General features: G+C 31.9%; 3 protein-coding genes across 3 annotated transcripts in view; 1 reads left to right on the top strand and 2 right to left on the bottom strand.

The window, feature by feature from the left end:
- LOC134700252 (flotillin-2-like) overlaps positions 1-2858 on the bottom strand; it is a 35167-nt gene extending 32309 nt beyond the window's left edge. Inside the window, exons 1-2 of the mRNA XM_063561610.1 lie at positions 2746-2858; positions 796-877 (exon numbers count right to left, since the gene is read on the bottom strand). Coding sequence (XP_063417680.1) covers positions 796-877; positions 2746-2794 — 131 coding nt within the window. The 5' untranslated portion in view covers positions 2795-2858. The remainder of the gene's footprint in view (positions 1-795; positions 878-2745) is intronic.
- A 3000-nt stretch (positions 2859-5858) lies between these two features.
- On the top strand, positions 5859-14857 carry LOC134700272 (uncharacterized). Its single transcript, XM_063561630.1, has 10 exons — positions 5859-5954; positions 6207-6412; positions 7067-7222; positions 7905-8018; positions 9812-9879; positions 11337-11453; positions 12543-12632; positions 13289-13390; positions 13772-13882; positions 14770-14857. Exons 2-10 carry the CDS (start codon positions 6215-6217, stop codon positions 14855-14857), a joined length of 1044 nt encoding a protein of 347 aa, XP_063417700.1. The 5' UTR covers positions 5859-5954; positions 6207-6214.
- Positions 14858-15587: 730 nt separating this feature from the next.
- Positions 15588-19494, bottom strand: LOC134700204 (lipopolysaccharide-induced tumor necrosis factor-alpha factor homolog). Its single transcript, XM_063561563.1, has 3 exons — positions 19433-19494; positions 16322-16493; positions 15588-15802 (listed from the first exon to the last, which is right to left on the bottom strand). The coding sequence occupies exons 1-3, from the start codon at positions 19476-19478 to the stop codon at positions 15694-15696; spliced, it is 327 nt and encodes a 108-aa protein (XP_063417633.1). The 5' UTR covers positions 19479-19494; the 3' UTR covers positions 15588-15693.
- Positions 19495-19770: the final 276 nt, after the last annotated feature.

The raw sequence follows: 19770 nt of genomic DNA, 5'->3' as shown, positions 1-19770 counted from the left end.
ATGAATATATTTGGTATAACAATCTGAGGACCATCGTCCCAAAGTTTGAATAAAATGATCTTCCAGCCGTGCTTTGTCTGCAATAGTTGCAGCACCACTGTTATAGAAGTTATAAATATAATTACAGATACAGATCGTCTGCCTTTCATCAAATTATTATGAATTTATCACAAGTGTCTTAATCCTTTTTATTTAATGTATGAGTAATTCTCACAATTTATTCAATCTGCTTGGGTCATTTAGATTTGTTTTGTTTTTATCTCTAATTTGAATCTCTAGTAAAACATGTCCAACACACTTACATCCTGATTAAAAAAACAAACCTGTTATTTACCAGCCATCACAAACATGTCATAAAACAAATAGCTATACAGTGGCGGATCCAGAAATTTTCATAAGTGGGGGCCTACTGACTGACCTAAGAGGGGGCAGGCTACAGTCAGGCTTCAGTGATTCCCTATATAAGCAAACAAATCCCCCCCTTAATCTGCCTCTGCTATAGAATTTACCTGTCTTAATCAAGAATTTGAATCAATCGAGTTGCATTTTGTTAGTTTGTTCTAATATATTTTTCTTACTAGTATGCCTTAAGTAAGTAGACTAAGGTTAAGGTTAAGGGAAATAATTTAACTCTAAGCTTCTGATGTACATTGTACATTATTTCCAATATGTTTAAGGTAAATGTTTAAAGTACATTGATTTAACTTTACTTTTACAAATGCATTACTGATTTAAAGAGTTATCTCTCTGAAATAAGGCCTACCCCCTTAAATCTTTTTATTACATGAAGCTTACCTCTGGACATCTGTCACAAGACACCAAGCCCAACCCCATCCTCCAACAATAAGTTTTCTTTCATCGGCCCCACAACATCCACCTGTAAGTAGAAAGTGGTCTTGCTGTCATGGGCCTGTGAGTAGTCTAGTAAAATATACATGATATAGGAACTCCTGGAACACAATATCAATTTCATTTTTAATAATTCTTCGTCTTTGATATGAATAAACGTTAACTGATGATTCCTTTTCTTTGTTTACATTGATCATGATCATGTCATCATAACTTAAATAATGTCACGTGCACAAGCGCACAAGTAAAATCCCTTAAAACAGAACTAAAATGGGAAGCGCTAAGGACTTATTAAAGGTATTTCTGTTTCTTTTTTTACAGATTTTGAAGTTAATAAAAGAAATAATTCATACGGACTTCTTCCCCTAGCTTTCAAAGGTAATGCCTGCCTCATATTACTGTATCACACACAGGGTTTCTGCTGGTGGTTGCCATTTTCACAATTTGTGAAAAAATAATAATTGTGGCGATAAAAATTCGTTATTTGTGAAAGCATTTGGCGAAAGAAAGATATATATTATAACGATTTATTTTCCTCTATCTTGTTTATTTATATTTTTTCAAGTTTCTCTGACTTTATCCAATCAGACAATACTCCGAATGAACCTTGACCTTATTTCGATTTGGACAGAGAATCAATAATCAGCTGATTGCATTTTATAGCTATCGACAACAAAGGACTAATTAATAAAGGTGTTGATTGAATTATTTGACAAAATGATATCTTCTTTCAGAACAGAGTTGGACTCTTCTTGAGTATTTTATATATATAAATGACTTTTGCACGTGAAATCATGAGGCCTTCCCTCCTCACTTAATAAAAACTATTTCAGAAAAATTATTTAGAAATAAAACTATGAATACAGTTATGGTTAAATGGCTTCTGCTTAATGTCACATACAGAATTTATTTACCACTTTTCAACCCTGTAGAAAAAAAGTAAATTTTAAACGAAAAATATATCTTTGTTACTTGACGAAAAAAAATAATAAAGTGGCGAAAAATATAATGTTTTGGCGAAAGAGGTGGAGAAAAAAATAATTGACCCAGCCCCCAGGGGAACCCTGATCACACATAGAATATTGGCAGGGTTAAAAATGCCATAACAATGTAATAACGAACTTTAAAGATCAGTTGAAAATGGCTCAACTCATCAGATTAGCACATACATTGTAGCACAAGATACAAATAGCATAAATAAACTTTCTCTTTTCTTACTTCTACTGAAAATAAGTTGATAAAAAACCTACAAAAACTACTTATTTAGGGGGTCTCATCGGGGGTAACGGTTTCAGATCCTGGATACCACTTACACTATGTACATAAGCAATTCTCATATTTTTGTCATTTCGCGGGTCCCGCTAGACCTCATTTCCCATTTTCAGGACACAATAATTTGACGCTCACGCATCATGCTTACAAAAAATCAGCAATCCGGCGTCACGCTTAGACCCCAATGAGACCCACTTAGCTTTCGTTAACAAACCAGAAACAGGATTGAAATCTTAAAATTTCAATAAAGATTAACTGAATGCCAACTGGACTACTACACCAATCTTAATATATTAGTTTTACATGTACATTTTGTGTAGATGCCACACCCCATTCGGTACCTCACAATTGTTTACTTAAAAACAAAGAATGCAAAAGATCGAATGGGTGTTGTTTAGTGAAAGAGTAGCCCACACTAAAATTGATTCAGTAATCAAAGGATTAAGTGTCACATTTTAAAACGTAAAAAGTCGATAGAATCATAGATGGTCGAAATAAGATTTTGTTGCTATTACGTAACGCGACCTGCCAAACAATGAAACATTTTTTCATTTTGATGTTGTAGTGCAATCTATACAAACCCTTGGTGTAATGAATGCAAAGAAACAACAATAAATCACATACCAGATATAACCGTTGCCTCATTAGGACCAACAGTTTGTATGTTGCCCATTTTTAGTTTTGTGTGAGCTTTCGTAAACAAATGTTGGGCTTTCGCAATGGATATCACAGGGGAATAAAAGTGAGGGGGAAGGAAACCAATGTTAATGGAAGATTTCATTGAACCTTCTTCTTTTTCTCTGAATCTTTACACCCATTATAGGGTAACCATACTTTCGTATGTCGAACAGTTCCATTTTAATACATTAAACTTTAAAGCTTTTATGACATTTAAATGATTTTACATGGGAAGTTTAGAGGATTTTTATGATTTTTTAACTTCGGACAGTTTTCATGATAGATTATTTTGTTCAGCTGATATAAAATGTAGAAAACTTACAGTGATTAAACACAATATTCCCACAAAACTATTAATAGTTTTATTTCGCAAAATATTTATTAACTGAAACTATAAGATTTAATAAAAGAATTATTGTATTACCTCCATTTTTAATTATTTATCAACTTATTCATTGCTACTCGCTCCCATCCTTATGTCTACTCTCGGGCATCCTATTTGTTTGCTTGTCCGTCTTTCATCTCCAGTTAATATATTCCAAGATCATTACAAAAATACAAAATATAGTACAAAGTCACATCCGACCTGATGTCACAAATACATTTTTTATCAAGAAGGCTAGTGTGCCTCATACCCTCGTAGCCAGGGGGTTCGGACCCCCCCTCCCTTGAAAACAAATAAGCACTGTTAAAGTCAACGTTCTGTTCGAATTGTGACTGTTAAAGTCGATTTTATGAGTCCAAATAACCGCCCCCTTGAAAATTTCTGGCTACGGGCCTGCATTGTGTATGAGGCACACGTACTAGCCTTTTTGATTGAAAATGTATTTGTGACACCAGGTCGGATGAGACTCTGTATATATTTTGTATTTTTGTAATGTTTTTGGAATGTCATTTCACAGGCAAGCATAGTAAGGTCTCCTGTGTTCATGCACATCTTCGCTTGTGCTTATAATGTTCTTAATTGTTTAATTCGGTAGAGTTTGATCTGGCAGGTAATTCCAAGCTTCACGTTGTATAAACAAATGTTCTAAAGTTTCTTCTTTACAATTGCACGCAATGAACAACAATATTCAGATCCTTCTTTGTATATCTTATATCTTAGAGGTTATTCCCGCTCTCAATATGTTAATTGCGGGATCTGGTGTATTAGTTGGTAATAACATTAGTTGCTTAAGGATGTTCGAGGATATAAAAATTTCAGAAAAAAATAAACATTCATTAAAGTTCACTACAAATTTTATTTATTACCTTAAGAAGTTGTTACTTTATCATATGGAACAAAACTCATTCAACATAAGCAATTCGTGTCGGCTCAAGTTGACTTTTAAAATGTAGATATTATTTAAAAAGCTCAAAACTATCTCCCTTTGATGCAAAAAATGCTATTTTTGGCATACAAATTGAAATATCTTTTTTAACTCATCGGTTATCTCAATTTTTTATTATAATTTTCAAATATTCTGTACTTAAACAATTCTTTCGTTAAATTTGAGCGATTTTTGTAATTAAGTTATTTTTGTTATTTCGACATTACCTCTTTTCTTCTATTAGTTCAACAGAAAAAAAGTAGTATGACACAGAAATTACTGACAAATATAGAACACCGTACGGCCTTCAACAATGAGCAAAGCCCATACCGCATAGTCAGCTTTGTTCTTATGTTTCAGTTTTGTTTGCAACACAGAGACAAAATAAAAAACCAAAAGACAACTAACATCCTTCAAAAATTACAAGTGCTTCACATATACTAACAGTCAATCTCGTCAGCATCCCGAGTTATAAAAGCTTAATACCAACAGAAACAGACACATTACCCGCACATTCACAGGTTGATATATAATATGTTGAAGGATTTAAAAAAATGGAATGAGTACCAAAGCGTTCTACTTTTTTTTGGGTCATACGCATTTACAAAAAGTAATTCAAAGTAAAAAGAAGAATGCAAAATAAAAACAGCTGAGCCATGAGCGAATGATACGCCCGTCGCTTTTTCAAAGAATAAAAGTTCAATGTCATATCAGAACTTCATGAACAACTAAAGGAAGGTCATCTCAAAAGATATAAACGAGTCGCAACAGTTTCATGATAACTGACCGGGCTGAAGTAGCCAAAAGGTTAAGATTTGTCCGAAAACTGGGATATATCACATAACTCCGCAACGTAAGATCTAAAAAAAATAAAAAATAAAAAGGGAGCTTAAATAGTTATAAACAATTCAAAAAAAAGTTTCATGAAAACTGCTGAAAGCATTTTTAAATTATTGTGCTAAAACTGGAAATGCCACCGTTTTTAGTGAATAAAACCACATAACTCGGAAATGTACATTCTTTAATTCATAAAATCGAAAGGGATCTCATGCCAACAGATATAAATAGTTCACTAAAAGTTCTTGCAAATTGTTGAATGTGTTTTTGAGTTATTGCCCGAAAACTAAAAAAAAACCTTTTTAATAAAAAAAAACACCCGGAAACTTAAAATATAAAATCATGTAAAAAAGAATATTCATAAATATGTCACCAAAGTTTTATGCGAATTGTTTCAAGCGTTTATAAAAGAGGGACGAAAGATACCAGAGGGACAGTCAAACTCAAAAATCGAAAGTAAACTGACAACGCCATGGCTAAAACATGAAAAGGACAAACAAACAAATAATAGTAAACATGACACAACATAGAAAACTAAAGAATAAACAACAAAAACCCCATTTATTGTCCGACATGTTGATAACGGACAGACGAACGGACGAACAGACGGACGGACGGACGGACGGACGGACAGAAGGACGGACGGACAGAGGGGAGAATGGACGGAAAGACGGCCAGAAAAAAAGCAATCTACAATTAATTTACGAATTAGACGTTGATTTATATTTTAAGACCGACATGTATTTAATTTGTGAACAACTTAATGGTGTCTCATATTAAAAGACAATATACCAATTTATGCTTGAATTTGTGTAATGAATTGATTGAAAAGAATTTTGAAACTAAAGAACCTCGAACTGTGTATCGTTTTGAATTTCATGTTTTTTAAAAAGGGTAAACAAATATGTCAATAAAAGACAATACACAACTCTACACAAAAACAAACGAGATGAACAGATAACCTTAGATAGGAAGAAAGAATAAAAGATAGATACGGATTAGTAAAAGGTAAGCTTTTTTATTCAAGTTTTAAGAAAAGTATTTAAAGCTGAATATCAAAATACAGTAACTATTCGGCATTCTTCTGAAGGTAAAAGTATGAATCTTTAATATCAATACCTCGTTTTCCTTTAGATTTGAAATATGTGGCGAAAAATTTAGAAATAAATATATACAACTCTTTAAATTTCATTTATATGAATAAAATGAAATACACAAGTTATATATATTAAAATTGTTGATGTCTTTCATTTTTAAAAGGTCACACCATGTCTATGCAACGAAAGAAATGCTTTCCTAAATTAAGTCGGTTACGCAAAGACCTGTGGGCTTGGCATTCAGACGTCGAGTCTTTGATGCAAGATCTAGATGCACCAAAGAGGAATGCACTGGTCAAGGATGAAAGACCAGAAGACAAGATGAATTCAAAATGCTTCGAAATGATCCATAAGTTGTGTAAATTCTCGGTAAGTTTTTCTATAATTCTGTTTAAATATAAAAAAAAGGTTCAATTAGATCATACAATATTAAAGATATGAAAACTTTTATAATTAGAAGAAAAATAAAAAAATAAATAAAGGAGAATTCGAAATACACACCAAGTGGAGTTGATTATTTTTTTTTTCTTTTTTTTTTTTTTACCTTCAAGCAGATACCCTAGCGATAGACTACAGTAATTAAGGGACAACAAATATATCTTCATAAAAAAAACAACTTAGCACACAACCTTTTAAATGTAGTTCAATAAGAGGAATCATGTACCTCAAAAGTTATTCACCTAGAAACTGATCCACATTATTAGTAAACATTTTGGTATAAAACCTAGTAACTATTTATCGTATAAAACCTAGAAACAATTTATCGTATAAAACCTAGTACCTATTTATCGTATAAAACCTAGTAACTATTTATCGTATAAAACCTAGTAACTATTTATCGTATAAAACCTAGTAACTATTTATCGTATAAAACCTAGTAACTATTTATCGTATAAAACCTAGTATTTAAACTTTAGGGATACATGTAACATCTACTTTTCAAACTTTTCGAAAACGGACAACCATTAACAATATAGTTTCTACCACACTGAATGACAAACTATTATTTGATATATGATTTAGGAACTATCAACAAGCGAAATTGTGGAGCTTCTGAAAGATATAGATATACCTCGACCGATCAGCAGATTCGCCAGTAGTGGTCAATTAACTTCAGGGAGAGTTTCTAGGTCACCGGCCAAATCGCCATCCAGAGTCAGGGCAAGATCTGTGTCACAAGTAAGCACAAACATGTAAACATTTTGTTTTTAACCAATAGATTTTGTCAAATTCTATTTTCTGGAACTAAAATTTCACATTTGGACCACAGAGAACTTTCGATTTGTTTTATGTGCTATGAAATAGTAAAAGCTCAGGCGAGAACTTAGTCTAGCTGAATTTGTACCTTTTACTAAATAACTTATTAAATCTTTTTATAAAAAAAACCAATTTACATTTCCATTCTTTTTAGATCTATTTTGGTATCATTTTATATAAATCTCTTTATGTATTAAAGTACTTCACTTTATTAAGTTTTCAACGTTCCTGGTAGTTTATAACTTAAAAGTGCTTAGAACGCGTCTTATTTATAAATTGTATTTTCCTTTTACACTAATAAAACTATCAAAAGAGTATAAGTAGGAAGCATCGGTTTCTCATATATTTATTTTAAATCAGAGCAACAATCAGAGAAAAAAACAATCTTGAATACATTTCATACTGCCACAGCTTCTTGAGTTTGATTATGACAATGTGATGAATGAATTTTCAAAGATAGAAGTAGTCTACTAGAGCTGAAATAAGACATTCATATAACAAGAATGTCATTCCTGAACCACAATCTTTCTTCCATTTAGATGTCTTAAAAGTCAGCCATGTTCATAACATGAAACACAATACGAAACATTATATCACTTTGCAGGAAAGACGAAAACCTATTCCTCAAAAAGCAAAGCCTAGAGGTAGAAGTCCGATACGCAAATCAGTTCCGAAGTGTTTAAATGCAACATGGACACAATCGGAATCATCATCACTTGTGAGAATCTAAATGGTTGAGCACAAGGGATACTTTCACTATGGTGTTGGACAATTTAAAACATTTTCTGCGCTTCCACACTATCAATAAATTTTTTGCCATATCACTATCACTGAAGAGAACGGCATGTTTGCACTTTTTTAAATTTAAGTAATAGAATCATATTCAAAACAGTGTGGTCCTGGCCATTGATTGACGACCTAAATTATCCCATTGACTGGGACAGATTAGGTGAACGTTTGTCGGTAACAACCACTGCTCACTATGTACTTGTTAAAGACACTGAATCTGTGGGGTCACCAAAGGTTCTCAATACCTAAATAAAGCAATTCGAAAAACAAGTCCGGAATAATACAATGTGTTGATTTATATAAATAATATAATCAAAACATAAAGGTTATTCCTGAATTTTTTTTCGAATTGTTTTATAATTAGAGGCGTTAAGAACCTTTGATGACCCCACAGTTTAAATTCCATAATATGTAAGAAGTGAGCAATGGTCGTTACCGACAAACGTTCACCTTATATGTCCCAGTCAATGGGATAATTTAGGTCGTCAATCAATTGCCAGGACCACACTGTTTTGAATATGATTCTAGTGGCGCACAGGGAAAGAATGATGGTCATACACAAGTTTTACTCCAAATATGTATATAACTTTTCAGATATATTATAATCAATGTACAATACGACCATGTTTGATATTGGAATAATCTATCACATATACCTTAACGTAGAAATGTATATTCTATAAGTTGTATTGCTTCTGGATAAAGTATCTTTATTATCATTATTACTACAACATAAAAATTGAAGATGTGGTATGATTGTCAATCACGAATGAGACAACTCTCCACAAGAGACCAAAATGACACAGAAATAAACAACTATAGTTCGCCGTACGACCTTCAATAATGAGCAAAGCCTAGGCCATTCTGCATAGTCAGTTATATAAAGGCACCGAAAAGACAACGTGAAACAATTCAAACGAGAAAACACGGCCTTATTCGTGTACAAAAAATAAACGAAAAATAAATATGTAACACTTAAACAAACGACAACCAAAGAAGTACAACATCCTGACTTGAGACAGGCACATACATACAGAATGTGACGGGTTTAAACATCTTATCGGGGTCCCAAACCCCCTAACCTGGGACAGTGGAACAATGCAGATTGCACCATATTCCATGATTATTGATTGGTATTTACTTTACGCCGGCTCAGATAACATACGACTATATCGCGCCATCTCTAATGACAAATGCATTATGCGTAAGTCTAACAATAACTGTAATAAAACTAATTTTACATTAAAGTATAATTAATGTCCTTTCTACTGGGTTAGCAAATAAGTATAAAACGGTGTTTTGAATTTCAATTTCAGCATGCATGGTTAATTTTTTTTTTAAGCATTGCAATATCTTAGAATGAAATATCTTTATTCAGAATGTTTGCATTTCTAATCTATGATCTCCTTTGTATAAAACTATTAATATATTAAGAGTTCTGGTATAATTGCCAAAGAGACAAAATTGCATGCTATCAGACTGTAAATCTGTATGGCTTTATATGGATTTTTTTACGTGCTTTACTTTGCGATCAAAGCAGCATTGAAATTTGGCGTAAATAAAACAATCAGCAATTCGATTGTGACCTAGTGATGTTAAACCGCTAAGTAATGCATAGAAAACAGAGTTTCTCAAGGCAAATTTTGAACATTAAAAAGATTATATACACGAACATATTGAGCTTGGAACCAATAATTGCAGGTTAAACATATTTTTTTACAGGAAGATCAGTGTATAAAACAGTTAACTTTTGATGAAGAAGATGAAGTATATAGAAAGAATAGCTATAGGTAAGTACACCAAAGTGGATTAAAGATTTAAGTATATAGAACGACTAGCTATAGGTAAGTACACAACAGTGGATTAAAGATTTAAAGTTTAAAAGTAATTTCACAAACAAATAAGTATACGTTAACGTCGTAACTACAATCCCCTTCCCTTTCATGAATGTGACCTACGGAATTATACTATTTACCGGATTTGCTATCACATAAACAACACGACGGGTGACACATGTGGAGCAGGATCGGCTTAACCTTCCGGAGCACATGAGATCACCCCTAGATTTTAGGTGGTGTTCGTGTTGTTTATTCTTCAGTTTTCTATGTTGTGTCATGTGTACTTTTGATTGATTTTTTGTCTTTTACATTTTTAGCCATGGCATTGTCAGTCTGTTTTAGATTTATGAGTTTGACTGTCTCTTTGGTATCTTTCGTCCCTCTTTTATCTTGCATACGGAAAAACATACATTGTATATACATACGGAACCAAGAAAAAAATACTGCATTGATTTATTTAATTAACGTGACGATTATGAAAATGGATCAAATGAACAAGGAAAGCCATACCCGCATCAACAGCAATCGAAAGAAAGAACACTAAATGAATTTGAATGCAGATAAGAACACAAAAGAAAACACATAACACAGACATACATTAAAAGTGGTTTCTGCTTACTGAAATATTTGTATGAAAGTGGTTGTTTTAAAAAGGAAGTACGTTTGCTGATGTTTTTAAAACACGACAGATTGCTGATGCAAAAAAAAATCGGTTTATCAAAAAAAACAATTTTCCAATTTCAATAATGTAAGTAGTCCAACAATAATTTGTTTTATTTCATATCCCTACATGACTACTGTCATGAAAAGGTTCATACATGAATCTAAAAGCAGGGTTGAGAATATAGTTCAGAACTGTGAAATCATGATTCTTAGTTGAAAAACGTAAATGGCAAATATATATTATTAACTTAATGTTTTAGTACTGTTATATCCATTTTGCTCTAATAATTTCGAAAGATATTAATCTAAAGCTTTACCAAAATGTTGATACGAAATGATAGAAAAAAGTATGTAGCATTACATTTTCAGTATGATTTAATCAAACTATTAAATATAAAATCCATTTTTTTTTAAATTTTTTCTTTCTTTTTAAACCTATGCATATTTAAAATATAAATATATTAGATTTTATTTGCATTCAACACTTTTCGTGAAATGATCCCGCTTCTATGCATCATAGATTTTACCACAATACAGCTAATAACGCCAAGCAATATCATCACATTAGTATTTTGTTCATTTACACTTTTGATAGTATGTATGTAAGTATGGTAAGTATGAGCTCTTCGATGTGTGCCATAGGCTTTGTATATTTGCTTTTTGCTCCATCGAAAAGACTTTCTGGTAATTTTTAAATTGCGTGTCTAATGCAGTAAAATGTAACTGTTTAATTATATTCATTTCAGTAAGGGAAAAAAGAAAGGCTCGCCAGTTATTGATAAAAATACAAAAAAAGTTATAAAAGATTTAGAAGAACAGATATTGGAATTGGAAAAAGAAAATAATCATCTTTCTGAAGATGTGTAAGTAAAGTCAGTCGCTCTTTAATTTCTTATCCTAATCACGATTGGGGTTTAGAAATATGATCACCTTGGTCTTCCACCAACTGGTAAACACATTTGTTTTTACCAAAATGAAGAGTTCATTTGTCTGTGCGAGATGTAAAAAATCGCAGCCATTTCCGGTCTAAATGGGAACGTTAATTCTCATTCTTTGTTTATTGAGTTCAACGTTTTATGTACGTTACAGAACAATTCTTCATGAGTTGTGTACATTTGTATATATATGGCCTATTTCAAGGAGGCTTAATGTCGAGCCATTTCCAATATTCCCTTATTTTACATGTGGTATTCTAAATATTTTTGATAAAAAAAGATTTTAAATTTTTTTCATAAATCTGGCCGGTTTTTTTATTGAAGAGTTTTACATTGTGTTTAATCTTGTAAATCTTTTCATATAGTATGTAATTTTCTCATTAACGAAGGCTGCACAGTGCACCATATTTGTTAATATAAGATTCGCAATAAACGCTATTATTTAGAAGATTATCACGAAGCATTTAATGTCCATACATGTTATAAACCTTGCTGAGTTAGCCACTTATATTATACAAAATAATAACATTAGATGTATGTATTATTATAATACTTCATTCTGATTGGCTAACTGCACAGCACGTGTTATTCCTTAAGCAATTATTGCATTACTCAATAAAACTGTTCAAGCATTAAAACACGTGGTCCCACAACAAAGTGCACAGGTGAATTAAGTAAAACAAATAATAACATTTGTGTTTTCATGATCATTGCTAAACAATGTAATTAAAAGTATTGAATGCTTCTTTATGTAACTTCATAGGGTTGTAAAAGCGTTGACCGTGTGCACATTTTTAGAATGAAGAGCTTCCGCGCTTCATACAAAATGTACTTCTGTCAACGCCTTTACACCTTAATGAAGATAAAAAAGAAGCATTCGATTTTTGAATATGAGCGGATAGACCTAAAAATAATAATGTAGAAAATACAATACGAGTTCTATTGAAATCGAGAGACATGCATGACTTCTAAAAGGACAAGTTGTTTAATTACCATAAGTATATTGTCTCTTTTTAGAGGGAGGTTAGAAAAAGAAGTTCAGTGGTATAAAGATAACAGAGATTACTGGTTCAAGTATTGTAAGGACAATGAAAGAAGTGGACAACAGTAAGTTATATCATATAGTTATTGATAGTTTAACGTACAATTTTTCAACAAAAAAAACCTTCACAGCATTGTTAGATGTTTCTTAGAGTTATAGCAGTGTTATGTGTTGCTCTACAGAGCTCGAGGTAAAATTATACTAATAAAACAGATGACGAAGATCATATGTGATGGTCACGACTTGAGAGTGATGAGCTGTAACGCGAGAGCACTTAATTTTGTCTATTAGAGAAGTATGTAAAATATGCACATTTCTGCAGTATTATTCAGAATAATTGGTCAACCTCACGAAAGCGCGATTCATTGGACAATATTTTTATGTTCAGTCAGACAATAAATTCTTGATTCAGATTGGTATAATAATTTGAATTTTTAATATAGTATTTCGTTACACTTTTCTTTAGAACTTCTGAGCAGTTTAAATTTAAATTCAGCAGTTAAACAATGATGAGCTGAAGGATGTTCGCAACGATTATTGGTTATTTCATACATGTATACATACTTCCTGTTTTTCCTAATATTTTAAAATTGAGTCTTGAGATACCAAAGGGGTATTTACTGTCTTTTAAAATTACTAGTTGGGAATGCTAAGCACGACAACTAGTGCATTTTTTTTGTTTGTCTTATAATTTTCCATATTTTCGTTTTCAATCATGTAGAAGTACCAGACCTAACAACAAAAATGGAGAATATGATCAGCTACGGAAACAATATGAACATCTACAAGGCGTGTATGAAAACATATGCCACGCAATGAACAAGTAAGCTGCTTATAAAAGAAGACTAATTGTCTTGATGGACACATACTAAAACCATTGTACGTTAGGTTAAAGAAATAACAGTTTTAATTTATCGCAAGTTTTCATAAACTAAATGCATGATCTGTTCATGTCATTGTGACCATGTGAAAATTGTCACATACATTTGAATTGTTCTCCTTTCATTTGAAATATAATAATTATACAATATATATAAATAATAACGATTATTGTTTGATTTTAAACTACTGATTTGCTTGTTTGTTTTCATTAAAACACAATTGGACCACTATAAAGTCTGAAGACATTTAGAAACAAATCTATTGATCTATTTTATTTATATTTTCTTAATAAATTATAACTCACCATTTGGTATCACTTTAGAGGAAGCGGAAGTCAGTATCTGGGCCAAATAGAGAGTGATGCAGCCAGATACAGAGCAGAGAGGAATAATGCACGATTGCAAGTTCAAGAAATGTCTGATAAATTAAACTGGTAAAATATATTTTTGAAAAATAGTATTAATTAAGATATTGTTGAGAATGCGATAAGAAAAGAAGTAAAAAAGCTACACTATCAAAAAATATCTAATATAATTAATCGATATTAAAAAAAAGTTATCACCAAATGACATGTGTATCTTCTAAATTAAGGCACCGACATATTAATTTAAACAAACAAGAATATGTTATATATTTCAGTTGATAAAAAAACAACACAAAAAAGACGACGTTTCGATTTTGTAAAAACCTCACATTCACTAATATTTTTTCTCAAATACTTCCTTGTTTTGAGTTTAAATGAACCTGATAATGAACAATACCATGTTATACTCGTATAAGAGAGGTGTGCGATACCAAATAGGTATTTAAACTCATTAGTCGAAAACGAACTGACAATATCATGTCAAAAACGAAAAACAGATAACAAAACGCAACATAGAAAACAAAAAACAGTTTATAAAACGGAACATAGAAAACGAAAAACAGTTTACAAAACGCAACATAGAAAACGAAAAACAGTTTACAAAACGCAACATAGAAAACGAAAAACAGTTTACAAAACGCAACATTGAAAACTAAAAACTGATCAAAACTAAGACCACCAAAAAATCAGATGTGATACATGTATCAGGTTCTCTGGTAGGGTACGCGGATCGTGCTGCACTTGTTACAGTATACATAACATGATAATAAACTTATTTTCGTTCTTTGCTGTTGAACTCTTTTAGAAACTTACCCGGAAGTGGGGTGATAACGTAGTATATGTTATGTGCTCTTCATTCTCTTGTTCCAAGGCAATTAAAAGATACGAACAAAAAAAAAAAAACCGATTATCACTGTAAATGATTCAACAGACAAATACATTTAACCATTTGTTAGGTACAAAAGTGAACCTCAAAATGCCAGTCCAGAATATAGGTATACAGGGAAAAGATCTAAGCCTCGTTATGGGAAAAGGTACTATTAGGCGAATATGAAAGGTACACGTAGGTTTATTTATAACTAATTTAAATATACTTAAGGTGCAGTAATTGATCAATACTATTGTACGATAAAAATATACTCTTCCGATGAAAAAGTTTAGAAATCTTAATTAAACACGAAATGTCTTTAACATTAGTTTCGGAAACTTCTTATAAAAAATAAAAGAAACTGTAAAGCATTGCTGAAAATAGAAAAAAAACTATATTTCAGTGAATTGTAATAGGTAAACGCGTGCGTTGAATTTTGGGCACACATATGAGTTGTAGTTTTACTCGACTTAAGGGGTTCGTTTTTTTTACTTATTGTATTTTTACCTCGTTTCATGTTTTTAATAAACTTTAACTTTTGTGTTTTTGAAAATGCATATTAGCTTACTCGACTTTTTACTTTTTAGTTACAGTTATAACAAAAGGAACTAGTGCGAGCTTATGAACCTAGAAGTTGTATGAATGATGAATTGTAAACTGAATCACAAAGAAACATTATATATAAAAAAAGTAGAGTGTTTTACATAATGTATTTTCTGATTTTGATACGTACAAGACATTTAACAGCAGTGTGTGCATGATTGTAAGGATACAATGGCATAGAATAAACACGTTTTTGCAATAGTATTACCTTTTATATACAAATATGTAACAACGGATGTCAACATAAAGTAAAACAGTAAGAAGAGAACACAAATAGTTTTAAATGTTCGTATCACAGATCAATTAAAATTTATATATCATGTAGCAATGATTCTTTAAAAAGAATAATAAAAAAAGAAAACAACTAATTTTCTAACGTAGAATGTCACGTGACATTGAACAACGATCGTTACATCCTGTTGTACTTTCCAACCATCTGCTTACAGTTTGGACAGGAGTGCACAACATCTTTACAGGGGTCAACACAGAGGGGAATGAGACAACACCCAAACCAACATCTGAAAAATAGTTTATATTAATTAAAATCATATTTTATGGTTTAGATTTCACATACATCTAAGTCATTGTTGCGCATCTCATACCCATCAGAGGAATAGCAACAATGAGCAAAAAACTAATAAATTTTCTTTTCATCATTTGGACCAATATCTAGAAATTTGTTGGTATTGTGATTAGTATAAAAATAGAATTGGTTATGCAAAATACTTGGTGAATTTCTAATTATTCCAGTCGAAACATTTTCTTGCAATGACATCTGAGCGTTATATTTTCAAAGTATTTTTTTCGGTTTTCAAGAAGATCTCATGTACATACAAAACACGAATTTTAACTTGTCATGATCAAAATAATGGGTACCAGTAGGGGAGCAGGATTTAGTTATCCTTTGAAACTCGTTTTTTATTGTTATATAGTTGTTGTAAGACAATGTCCATAATGTTAATATGTAATCGACGAAATCAACCTATATGACCCCAAATAGAAAAAAGGAACATTCGTTATCGATGTTTTTTTCTTACCCAAACAAACATAAAACGCCAATGCTAATCCAGGTCAGTGTACCAGTTTCATATCGTGTAGAGGTCATTATATCAGCTTGACAGGCTGGACATTGTGTTCGGACTGGTACCTCCCGAAACTGTGGTCCTAACATTGCTGGCGATGTGATGACCACTGTCGATTGTTGTCCTCCTGCAGCAAGATATTATACATAATAATTTATTTTAAACATCGGACCAATTCTTGTATGTCTCCAGGCGAGAGATATGTTGCAAAACAAAGAACCAATTGAGGTAAAGGTAGTAATAAACACCACATAAGCATTCATGTACCTAACATAGTTGATCTATAATTACTTACAGTACTTGAAAAAAAGAACGAACAACAAAAAATTAACATTAACCAATTAACAATGAAAAGGAATTTAAGGTCGGTTGAGAACTGCTAGACAAACCATTCAATAACCAAGTATAGTTCACCTATTGCTTATACATGTAGTTCAGATGAAATATGTCTGACGGGCATGTACAAATGTAAACGTAGCAAGGAATCCACCAATAATTGTCTTCTTTTTACTCAATAGAAGTGAGAAATTCACTTAAAAAAGGTTTTTGTTCAAGAAGTCACTGAACCATGATAATAAGGTCAAGGACAATGGACAAGTCACAGACGAAAACTTGATAACATAAGGTACAAACAAACAATAAATGACTCATACCAGTTCTTCTACCTTCCGAAATATAAAGCTTTATAATTTAAATTTAAATGAAACGCGTATTCTGATTGGCAGCCAGTGTTTTGTCTATCAGCTCATAGAAATAATTTATCATGTGACCGTGACGTCATGAACGTTTTTTCATGATTTACTCCAGGTTGGAATGGAATTTTGAATTCAACATTAAGGAATGACTAATATTTTTTTCTGTTTGTTCGCTAGTTATTCAGTGTGCGCCACATTTTTGATGGTATTTCTTAATAGACAGAAAAAATATTACAGACATTTATGAAATACAAATAATTTCCATCACAGCTGTCGAATAGTTCTATACTAATCCTATGTATCGCATACGTCGCGAGACAACAATGACTTACTGTCAAATTTCATATCTTAAATGATATCGTACAATATATACATGTATCACTTTTACAAATAGTGTGATTGTCATAGGTTACTATCTTATTGGTGTTTACCAGGTAGTCATTATACAAAAGACATTTCTTATAATCGCTGGAAATACAAATGTATGTCTTCACTTTTCTTATCTTGGTTACCCGAATCAATGTATGACTCGTGAACTCATAAGTTGTGGATAAAAGAAAATGTTAAATTGTCATGAACGAACTCATGTCTATATATACACATGGAAAAAAGAATTGCAACACCTTGATTTTTTAAAACTTGAAAAATCAGCCTCTTGTTTTGGATGAAATATAATAAAACATGTGTATAATATTATTGAAACATAGTTTATGATAACATTTGCATTGAAACGATCAAAAAATGTTTAAAAAAAAAAGATTTATATAACCACAATTTTAATAACAAAATGAAGTGTTTTTTGTACAAAAAAAAATCCTTTTTAAACTTTCACTGTAGTCGAACATCATGGTTAATCGTTATACGCCAAAAAATTAGAACTTTGTGCGCAGCCTCCATTCAAACGGATAACCGCATCTTAACGTCTTCTGATTCCTGCCATAAATCGACTAATTTATTGCTAAGGTAGAAGCAACCATTTCTGATGATGGGCATTGTATATTTCATGATGTGTTTGAACTGGGATGCCCTTTTGCGCACATTCTTCCCAATAGTGTCCCATATATGCTCGATATGGTTCAAATCCGGGTTACGATCGGGCCAAGGAAGATGAAACGAATTCCATTTGAACATTTGATCTTCCTCCACGATGCTAATTTCCAACTTTGGCGAGCTCTGCACTACATTGGATACGGAAAACTATGTCTGTTCGTTAGCAAAGGTCTCCAAAATGGTCTTTTCGCACGATAACCAGAAGCAATGAGTTGATTTCGAACAGTTCGTGTAAAAAGGCTCCTGTATAGCCACCACTCTCTTTTTAGGATTGTCTTGTATGCAATGGGTTTTCTTCTGACCAACATTCATTATGCTTGATTTTCTCTAGCAAATGGTATAGGGGATCTTCATTATCTCGGAAGGTCTTTAACAGCGTTTATTGCCTGATTTTTATTCTCAAAACGACTTATAATAGTGGAATGGTGATGACCAACAATACGTGCAGTTGTTACAGCGGCATCCCTGCTTCTCTTGTGCTGATAATCTGCCATCTTGCTGCAGTTAAGAGTTGTTAAGGACCCATTACAAGGTGTCAATCACATAACTTTATTTAAGTATCACCTAAGTTTAATCAATAAATATCGACTCAATAAGTTTTTATATGCACATGCAGCTACTGTACCCGTAAACTGCAAAACAGATGTTTTTATCCTCATTGTTTTCAGCAATTTAGATAACCAAGTTTTTAAAGTATGGTTTTTGATCATTGTTGAAAACCGTACGATGACCTATAGTTGTTAATGTCTGTGTCATGTGGTCTCATGTGCGGTGTTAACTTGTATTATTGGCAACCATGTCACTTCTTTTTTGATATACTAACAGATTTGATTAATAACTTTCACATCTACCAATGGCGAGTTTTCTGAGTTGCGAAGGCATCTACACATCAGATTGGATTAAAATAATTTTATAAGACCTTTAACATTCCTATTTCAAAATCGGTCAAAGTGACAGTTATGAAAACAGTTTGAAGAAAACACATGTAAAGTATTTGAACTAAAACTGTCAAATAAATTTGTAATTTTTCCAAACCAGAAATTGTATTTACTGTTTTCCTTGAGCTAATTATACCAACACATATAGGAGTCACCTTTCTGTCAGTTAAAAACTATCTTATAATTTTGTACCATAGACGCGTCAACATAAGACTCATAAGTGACGATTTACTCAAGCAGATGCTTTATTTTAACTGTAACACATATTTACATGTGTAATACTGATCACGTCTAGCAGAAACTTCCTGTTAATTAATGACAAAGAGTGTCGCAGAGTCGTGAATCTTTTGAAAAAATAAAAATATATATATATTAGTTCTTACCTTGACTATACTGCGGCGGAGGAGGCAGATTTCCTTGTTTTTCCATAATTATTGACCAACGAGTAAACTTCCTGAATCAAAAATTTTACTAAAACGTGCATATAAATCTAAATTTAAAAAGGTCAATAGATAACGGTGATCGATTTTGAAATACAAAATAAACAAAGATCAACAAACTTGAGATACGATAAGAAATGCGCGGTGTCATTTTAAAATATAAAAGAAAAGATAATCTATTCAAGCTAATATATTCTGTTGATTTAAAAACAGTAGTGCATAAGTGAGATTAATTAATGTGATGGTGTAACTGTAAGATCTTATTTTTTCACCTTCGGCAT

Source organism: Mytilus trossulus, unplaced genomic scaffold, assembly GCF_036588685.1.
Source record: "Mytilus trossulus isolate FHL-02 unplaced genomic scaffold, PNRI_Mtr1.1.1.hap1 h1tg000128l__unscaffolded, whole genome shotgun sequence".
Classification (NCBI taxonomy): domain Eukaryota; kingdom Metazoa; phylum Mollusca; class Bivalvia; order Mytilida; family Mytilidae; genus Mytilus; species Mytilus trossulus.
This window is presented reverse-complemented; position numbering and strand designations above follow the sequence as displayed.

What these genes read in the sequence shown, in the direction of transcription:
- LOC134700272 (XM_063561630.1), top strand. Translation starts at nt 6,215, where the DNA reads ATGTCTATGCAACGAAAGAAATGCTTTCCTAAATTAAGTCGGTTACGC. An exon ending in AATCATCTTTCTGAAGATGT is followed by an intron (nt 11,454 to 12,542) that starts GTAAGTAAAGTC and finishes GTCTCTTTTTAG; the next exon opens with AGGGAGGTTAGAAAAAGAAG. An exon ending in AATGAAAGAAGTGGACAACA is followed by an intron (nt 12,633 to 13,288) that starts GTAAGTTATATC and finishes TCAATCATGTAG; the next exon opens with AAGTACCAGACCTAACAACA.
- LOC134700204 (XM_063561563.1), bottom strand. Translation starts at nt 19,478, where the DNA reads ATGGAAAAACAAGGAAATCTGCCTCCTCCGCCGCAGTATAGTCAAG. An exon ending in TCCGCCGCAGTATAGTCAAG is followed by an intron (nt 16,494 to 19,432) that starts GTAAGAACTAAT and finishes ATCTTGCTGCAG; the next exon opens with GAGGACAACAATCGACAGTG. An exon ending in GGCGTTTTATGTTTGTTTGG is followed by an intron (nt 15,803 to 16,321) that starts GTAAGAAAAAAA and finishes ACTATTTTTCAG; the next exon opens with ATGTTGGTTTGGGTGTTGTC.